The sequence below is a fragment of the Xenopus laevis genome, chromosome 8L, assembly GCF_017654675.1.
Source record: "Xenopus laevis strain J_2021 chromosome 8L, Xenopus_laevis_v10.1, whole genome shotgun sequence".
Taxonomy (NCBI): Eukaryota; Metazoa; Chordata; class Amphibia; order Anura; family Pipidae; genus Xenopus; species Xenopus laevis.
In genome coordinates this window covers 42,973,749-42,982,134 of record NC_054385.1, presented here as the reverse complement: position 1 = coordinate 42,982,134, position 8,386 = coordinate 42,973,749, and the positions used below count along the sequence as shown (strand labels likewise).

The 8,386-nt window shown below is 38.5% G+C and overlaps 1 protein-coding gene across 4 annotated transcripts in view; it reads right to left on the bottom strand.

Annotated features, from left to right (window-relative positions):
- Window positions 1–392: 392 nt before the first annotated feature.
- pak3.L (p21 protein (Cdc42/Rac)-activated kinase 3 L homeolog) overlaps window positions 393–8,386 on the bottom strand; it is a 111,733-nt gene continuing 103,739 nt past the window's right edge. For 3 of the 4 annotated variants that reach the window (XM_041571888.1, XM_041571887.1, XM_018228581.2), the window contains 6 exons: window positions 8,203–8,315; window positions 7,217–7,334; window positions 6,368–6,467; window positions 5,777–5,973; window positions 5,254–5,391; window positions 582–1,392 (listed from right to left, as the gene is read on the bottom strand). In XM_041571888.1, coding sequence (XP_041427822.1) covers window positions 1,303–1,392; window positions 5,254–5,391; window positions 5,777–5,973; window positions 6,368–6,467; window positions 7,217–7,334; window positions 8,203–8,315 — 756 coding nt within the window. In that variant the 3' untranslated portion in view covers window positions 582–1,302. 4 annotated transcript variants of the gene reach the window in all.

The window sequence follows — 8,386 nt, the reverse complement described above, 5'->3', positions numbered from 1 at the left end:
TCAAAATTAAGGTGGTTACAAAAAGGCACATGTATGTGCTGGAAACATATTAATAAGTATACACACGGGTCCTAAAGGAATAAATGACTTCAGTTTCCTATATTCTGGAGAAAAAGCCATAGAGCTCCCGTTAAGTAGGAGAAAACGTTAAAAGAAGAAGGTGTGTTTTAGATGTGCGTATATACAGGTATGGGACCTGTTATCCAAAATTCTCGGGACCTGGGGCTTTCTGGATAATGGATCTTTCTATAATTTGGAACGTAACATAGTAAGTAACATAGTAAGCTAGGTTGAAAAAAGACACATGTCCATCAAGTTCATAAGTCCATAAGGATTCATTATTTCTTGGTTGAGATCAAGTACTGTACTGTTTTATTATATTGTTTTTTTTTAAAAAATGGAGTCTATTGGAGAAGGCCTTTCTGTAATTCGAAGCCCTCTGTATAATGTGTTTCTGGATAACGGATCCCATACCTGTAATAGCAAAATAAATAGCTAGAGTCCATCCTTGGCTGTACCATACCTGCAGCCATCATTTGAGCGCAGGAGAAAGTATGAAGGCTTTGTGGGGACATGGGTCAGTAAAATTCTAACCATTTAACAAAAAAACAGATCCACAATGTTAGACTTTGTGCCATAGATTCAGGCTGCTAACCTCTTCACTGCCAGGAAAGCAAAGCACAAGGTGCCAGGATCGTTCAGCAACAAATGGGCCTCTTTCCACTCAAATGCTTCATTTGCTCTGTTCTTAAGGCTGGACATCATCTCAACAACCTTAATACCCCCCTAAAGAATGGTTGTGTTTACATGCAGATCTTAATTCAATGAATGAATGTAAACAGACCCTGTGCTGAAACAGACAACTGACTGAGACTAGAATTAGAACGGTGGCCTATGCGCTCTACACGGACCTTCTGGAGTCATTTACGGTTGTTGCATGTTTGACAATGCAGTAGTACCCTTTTAAGTTTTTCTTTTAATACAAAGCAAACGAGATACCAGAAAGTGAACTGTCTGTTATGAAAGTAACCAGTCCGAGGAACGTTTCTGCACATTATAAGGGTGCGCGTTCACAGCACCAGATTCCAACACCCCCAAGATTTGCAGATCCGACCCTACATTAAAAAAAAGAATAAAAGGAGTTTAAGGGATCCGAGGGCAGGAGGAAGACACAAGTGCCTCGTAGCGAGCTTTGTCGCCATAGCGCTGGAAGTCCCAGTTAATCAGCTCTGCTCCTGCGGTGTGAAGAGATGAGGTTTTATGGAGTTTGCCGGGTTCTTCTGTAGGGAGTGGAGGGCACGGCTAGCGGCTGCTATTCTTAATGGCTTCCTTTGCTGCTATGATCAGTGGGGTCAGGCTAGAGAGCGGCTTGGCTATTTTTAGAAATGGATGCTGTAACAATGAAACATAATATTGGTTTTAGATCTCATGTAAACAATCCATAGCCCCCCATTGTATGTCATGTGACATTGTTAGCAACCTTAGATTAACACTGTGTGCTGTCACAGGCATAAACTTTTTATATTAAAATTAAAACTATACCCCCAAAATGAATACTTTAGCAACAGATAGTTTATATCAAATGAAGTGGCATATTAAAGAATCTTATCAAACTGGAATATTTATTTATAAGTATAAGTAAATATTGCCCTTTTACATCTCTTGCCTTGAACCACCATTCCGTGATGGTCTCTGTGCTGCCTCAGAGATCACCTGACCAGAAATAACACAGCTCTAACTGTAACAGGAAGAAGTGTGGGAAGCAAAAGACAGAACTCTGTCTTTTAATTGGTTCATGTGGCCTAACATGTATGGTTTGTTTGTGTGCACCGTGAATCCTACGATCCCAGGGGGCTGCCTTTATTTTTTAAAATGGCAGTTTTCTATTTAGGATTACCCAATGACACACTACTAAAAAAGTATATTATGAAAAATGGTTTATTTACATGAAGCAGGGTTTTACATATGAGCTGTTTTATGCAATATATTTTTATAGAGACCTACATTGTTCAGGGGGTATAATTTGCTTTAATGGGCATCGGGGGGTAATATGCTAGACATATGAAATAACATACTTCTGGGTACATTAGCCTAGATATTATTGTCTGTTATGCAGTGACTTATTTGGTGATATGGTTGTAGAGGTCTTATGGAGAGTACTGGAACTAGGGGTGGACAGAAGAGGCACATGCCTAGAGCACAAAGATAAAGGGTGCCAGACACATAACTCTTCTGCCACTTTCCCCTATTTTGGACCCTTGTGTCATCCATAGGCGGCAGATCTTCTTGTATCCTCAGGGTGTGCACTCGCACAAGGAGGGGGTGGCGTAGGCCCTGGCAACCTGGCCGGCTTGGCCCAGCACTTCTTATGGAGCTCTTTAAAGGAGTTGCTCACCTTTGAATTAACTTTTAGTATGAGGTAGCAAGTGATATTCTGAGACAATTTACAATTGGTTTTCATTTTTTATTATTTGAGGTTTTTGAGTTATTTGGCTTTTTACTCAACAGTTCTCCATTTTCAGCCATCTGGTTGCTAGGGTCCAAATTACCCATCATCAATCAAACATGCACTGAGCTGAATAAGAGACTGGAATATGAATAGGAGAGTAGCAATAACAATAAATCCGTAGCCTTACAGAGCATTTGTTTTTAGATGGGGTCAGTGACCCCCATTTGAAAGCTGGAAAGAGTCAGAAGAAGAAGGCAAATTATTTAAAAACTACATAATAAATAATGATGACCAGTTGTAAAGTTGCTTAGAATTGGCATTCTAGAACATACTAAAAGATAGTGAACCACCCCTTTAAATATGCATCTGCCCTGTTCTAATGGCAATTCAACCCCTGAACTGATTTTAAAAAAAAGATCCTGCCATTTTGGGGAGATGTGTATCCAAAAAATTAATTGGCAACCTTACTCAGGGTGCTTTTTCTAAGCACATTTGCAATTTACATACATTTTTCTGCATTTGTTAGTTATTAGTTATTTGCATTTAAAAGTCTGGGAATTCATAATTATAGCAAGCAGGCAGGAGCCATTTTGTGGACACTGTTATTAAGGCAAGCATTGTATCATCTTAGAATCTTGTTTGTGCACCAGAATGGGGGACCTGATGTCCATCCCCATGCCCTGGCTACACAATTATATGATAAAGAGAGAGGGGGAATGCGAGGAGAGCAGTGACATCTAGGAAGTGCTGAATGGAAAGTGAAAGTAACTGCCTGCCCCGCCTCTATGCCTAAGGCATAGAGGAGGAGCAGGAAAAATGTGATTGACATCTGAGATTTTTAAACGAGTTTACAACAGCTATAACTGCTTTAATAAAGAAAAAAGAATTTGGTTTTCATGTTTAATTTGAAAAGGCCTTTTATTACACAGTTTTTTATGTCTGGGTGACAGGTTACCTTTAAAACTTCTAAATACCAGCTTTTTGGCTTAGCTGCGAGTCAGCAACTGAACTGATTTCAGAAAGTGCATACATAGCGGCTGACACTGGAGACTTGCTGGGTAAAACATCTTCTATTTTAACAGTCCCACAATAAAGTGGAGGCGCTGATGTGTGCTAGTAAGTTTTGTGCGCAATGCCGCAGTGCTGTGTGGAAAGGCTCACACCATTTTGCCTTGTGTCAGCTCATTTTTCACAGTAACCACACAAGAGAATTGGAAGTGATTTTCTGCGAGGCTTCTCTTCTCTGGCACAGATATAGATTTACAAAGTCATGACAGCAATTTCCACACATCTATCTGCCTGGAGCTGAGATGCAGACAGACTCCCCTGCTCACTGGGACAGATAAACTGCTTTCCTTGCTCTTTCCGTCAGCTGACTTTTCTACATACACAGCATAATAGAGGCATTTTATGTATTTTGCAAGGGAGTCTTATCTTTTCTCATTGGATATTCATAAGAATAAAATGAAGATTACAGAGAAGTACTGTTCAACCTGCAGTCTCCCATATATCAGTGGGATACTGGGAGATGAGCGTGCCTGCTGGTATAATGGCTCGAAGTTATTAAAGGGGAAGGGTTTTTTCTTTATTTCCAGCATGCTACAAATGCAATCTGGTTTTGGGGTCACCCAGATTCACACTGGGTTCAGTTTTTATTTCTTTTTCTTATTGTAATTGCGTATGTTCTCTATGCAGGCCCTTTCCTATTAAGCTCTAACAACCAGACAGAGGTCCAACAGAGTAATTGCATATTGAATACTGCATCAACATCACACTAAACATTAATTTCAAGCTGAACTGCAATATCAATTAAAATGCACACAAACAGAAGAGGACGCCACAGGGCAGTAATATGTTGCATTTTTAAAAATCCCCTGGGTGGTGTAAGTAAGCAATATGCATTCAATTGCATCGCCACAGGCCAACATGCACTTCACATGGACTTCCATGATTACTGATGGCAATACAACTACAAAACATAGTATCAATCCAATCAAACAGCTTAAATCTGCTCATGTTTATACACTGGAGCAGGCCTTGACTGGCAATCTGTGGGTTCTGGCAAACACCAGAGGCTGCTGTAAGTTGCCATAGAAAGTCACTATTTATTGGGCTTTTAGGGGGAGCTGTGTGCCTGAAATGCCAGGGAGTATTTTCAATTCCAATCCAGGCACTGGAGTTGTTTCCAGATTGTTCATCAGAAATAAAGACTTTTTTCAATTGCTTTCCATGTTTTATTTTTGATCGTTTTTCCAAAATCAAAGTTAAAATGTAATGTTCCTGCCTCTGGCGTTTCAGTCTGTCAGCTCAGTAATTCAGTTGCAGATTCTGAACTGTTATAATTTGGTACATTAGGTGATAATTATTAGCAACTATTGTATCAATACAGAAACTCAGGGATTCTGCTCAGCAGGGACAAAGGTAAAAAATGTATGTATAACTAATGCATCCATTTAGAACAGTTTGCAGAGTCGGTGACCCCTTCCCAGAGCTGCTTCAGAAAGACATGAGCTGAAAATGAAACTTTACACTTCAATATTAGGAAAACAATCGCAAAAAGAGAATTAAAAAAAAAATAACTGGACAAAAGTCTTTATTTCTGGAGGACAATCTGAAAACAACTGAACTGAAAAAAATGTTGGCAGGTGAACAACCCCCTTTAAGAATGCAGCATTTAATGGTTGGTACCTATTATTCCAACACTATATCATGATACATATTTTGTCACACCCCATTTTGACACCTATTCCAATATATCTGTGCAAGGAGGAAACTTCATAGCCCACAAAGAATAATGGTCTGACCTGTAAAAGCTCCTTAGCAGAGCCTCGCCTGTCCACATCCATCTCTAAACATCGGTTAAGGAAATCTCGAAATATGGCCGACAGTCTTTCTGGGTTCTGAAGTTCAGGGGTGCCATTGGTGGCTATCAGATACAATGCCTGTACGACAGACAAAGAGAGGGATGTAAAGACTATTAACATCACAAACACACAACTATCACAACTATGTCCATTCTGAAACTCGGATGTGACCTGTTTGATAACATTCGGATTCTAACATGGGAAAAAAAACAAAATAACAGCAAGTTTTTGTCTAGCACAACATATGAGGCAAAGAAAGAGCCAATACGTTTCTTCTATTTGACAAGCTGGGAAATTAAGTTCTGATGTAAAGCCATGGATCAGTAACCCGGTTATGTCATCCACTCACAATGTAATTCATAAATGTCTACCAGTCGTCAAACCTAAAATCAAGAAACTAGAAAGATTCAATACCAATAAAACCAGCATGTGTTTCTGTGCCTACAAGGTGCTTTTGACTTACTCTGAGAGGATTTTCATTAAGGTAAGGGGGTTCTCCTTCTACCATTTCTATGGCCATAATGCCTAAAGACCAGATGTCCACTTTTGGCCCATAGGCTTTCCTTGTTACTACTTCTGGCGCCATCCAGTAGGGTGTTCCAACCATTGTGCTTCGTTTACTCTGCTCAGGTGTAATCTGAGCACAGAAACCAAAATCAGCTGCGTAAAAAAAAACTTGTGTTAAGGGGGTACAATAACACTATTGATCACTGTAGACAACACCATACAAAAGAGTACTGTTTATTATCAAACCATTGTAAAAACACAAAATGTCAGATTTTCCTTGTGTTCATCAATTCTTACTAATTTATTAAGTTTAAATAAGTTATCTTTACTTTTTTTTGTCAATGTGATGCAGTGGATCACAACGAGGCACAATGAGTACAAATCTATGAAGCCAGTTGTTTATTTGACATTTATCTGTTTAGTGGAGATTTGTACACAGCTGACAAGGGTCTATCCCCCATTATATTCCATATTAATGTGTTAAATAGCACACAGCTTTTATATAATCCACAAGTACCAACTTTGCTGGTTTCATAGAGATACTTACTAAGCTTTACTGATCCATCCATGCCAAGCAGAATGTTGTCACTTTTTATATCTCTGTGGATGACCTGGTTTGAATGCAAGAAGTCCAGGGCTTGTAGGCACTGAAACAAAGCAGACAACCAAGTAAATAAATCATTTAATCAGTTAACTAAAACCTTTAGCTACAAGAAATATTTAAATATATTAAGAAGGAATCATACAAATATTAATGGATACATCTGCCATGCAGTAGATAGTTTCAGGGTTTTCCTGTTGGGTTTCTCGGAAAATTAGGCTATATTTTGAGATGTTTTTCTGTTAATTAAACTACTTTTTAACTGCATCAATTATTGGAGTGAAGTCCGGTTTGTGCCAATCAAAAATAAGGATTTTCAAATATGCAGGTAATTCTTGCATTATGGCTACATGTGCCAAATGGTACAGTGAGCACTGCAGAATGGGTAAAGCACATCAACATAAACATAATCAGTCACAATCTACAACCACTTCCAACCTGTCAGGAAAGCCCTTTTGTACTGCATAAGATAAATATTGACAAAAACAACCTGCATGCCTCTCATAAATAACGCAATACCACAAAATGAAACTATGCTGACAAAGATATCTGTGCAACAGACTAAACGGGAAGCTAATGTACCGTATAACAAAAACCTGACTGAAATGGCTGCATTTAGTTGTCATTTTAGTGTATATTATTACATTAATCCTCTTTGTAGTTCAATAACTGTAACGGTAACACCAAACAGTGTGTTTATATGAGATGACTAAGTAGCTTGTCAATACATTGGCTGTTGATGTTACAATCTCTGTTTTCTGCAGTTTTAGGAGTAAGCTCTGATTGGTCACTCACCTCTCGACAGACGGCTGCAATCTGTCCTTCATCCATGCAAGTCTCTGTAACAACATCTGTCAGAGAACCACCAGCCAGGTATTCCATCACTACCCAGAGTTCATCCCCAACCAGATAACTACAGGGATAAAGCCAGACCAGATGATATAAGACTTCATTACAGCAGGGATTATAATAAAATAAAGTACATTATGTGGAACATATGTTTTTCTTGACCTCCCACCCTTTTTTTGTATTGTTAGATATACAGCAAGCATTTCCCATATTATACTAACTGGCCATACTAGTAGTATTAGTGTATTCATGTGCAGCTCCCTATAACTGCACTGTGTACCTGCACCATAAAACACGAACACTATCAGCTATCTGATTCAGCACACCTACTATTTACTATGCAGGGGCTAGGCAGCTGCCTCAGATGTAACCATTTTGGGAAAAGGAATGGGGAAAATAATTTATTCTTATTATTTTTCTAGTCCAAATCCAATTAAATATCCTTGGAATGTTTAATCTTTCATAAACTGTCTACTACTACTGCAACCATGGCCTAAAGAACAACTCTTCTGATTCACACATTTGCTGCACCACACTGATTCAACTACACATGACCTGGTGGTGGAGTTTGCCATACTTTCAATGCTCTTGGGCCAAGCTCTGGGCAAAATGTTTATTTAAACAGTGGACAGAGCTTTACAACATATTTGTAATTAAATTAGTTACACAATTACCTATGAATAAATAATAGATTATATAATAGGTATGATATTCTCCCCCTAAACTATTAACAGCATAATAAAAGCTATTTGCCAGGTAATACACATCAGGTCCCTATTTTTTTAAAGTTTCAGTAGTGAGATATAAAAGTGGATCTTGTAATACCATCATACTTCCCCTACACATGTTATTTCAGTTTACACCCAGCCCACCAAATGTTTTCTTCCCACATAACAAACTAAACAGCAACTTGATGACAAAGTTCAACTTACCTGTCTAAATAATTCACAATGTTGGGATTTTTATTTTCCCTCATGACCAAGATCTCGTTAATAATTAATTCCTTTTTGGGCTGCTGTTGCAGGTTCATTTGCTTAATCGCTACCTAAATTAGGAAAAGAAAAATGACAGAGATGGGAATAAAAACAAAATCATCTCTCGATACACAGCGTTTTT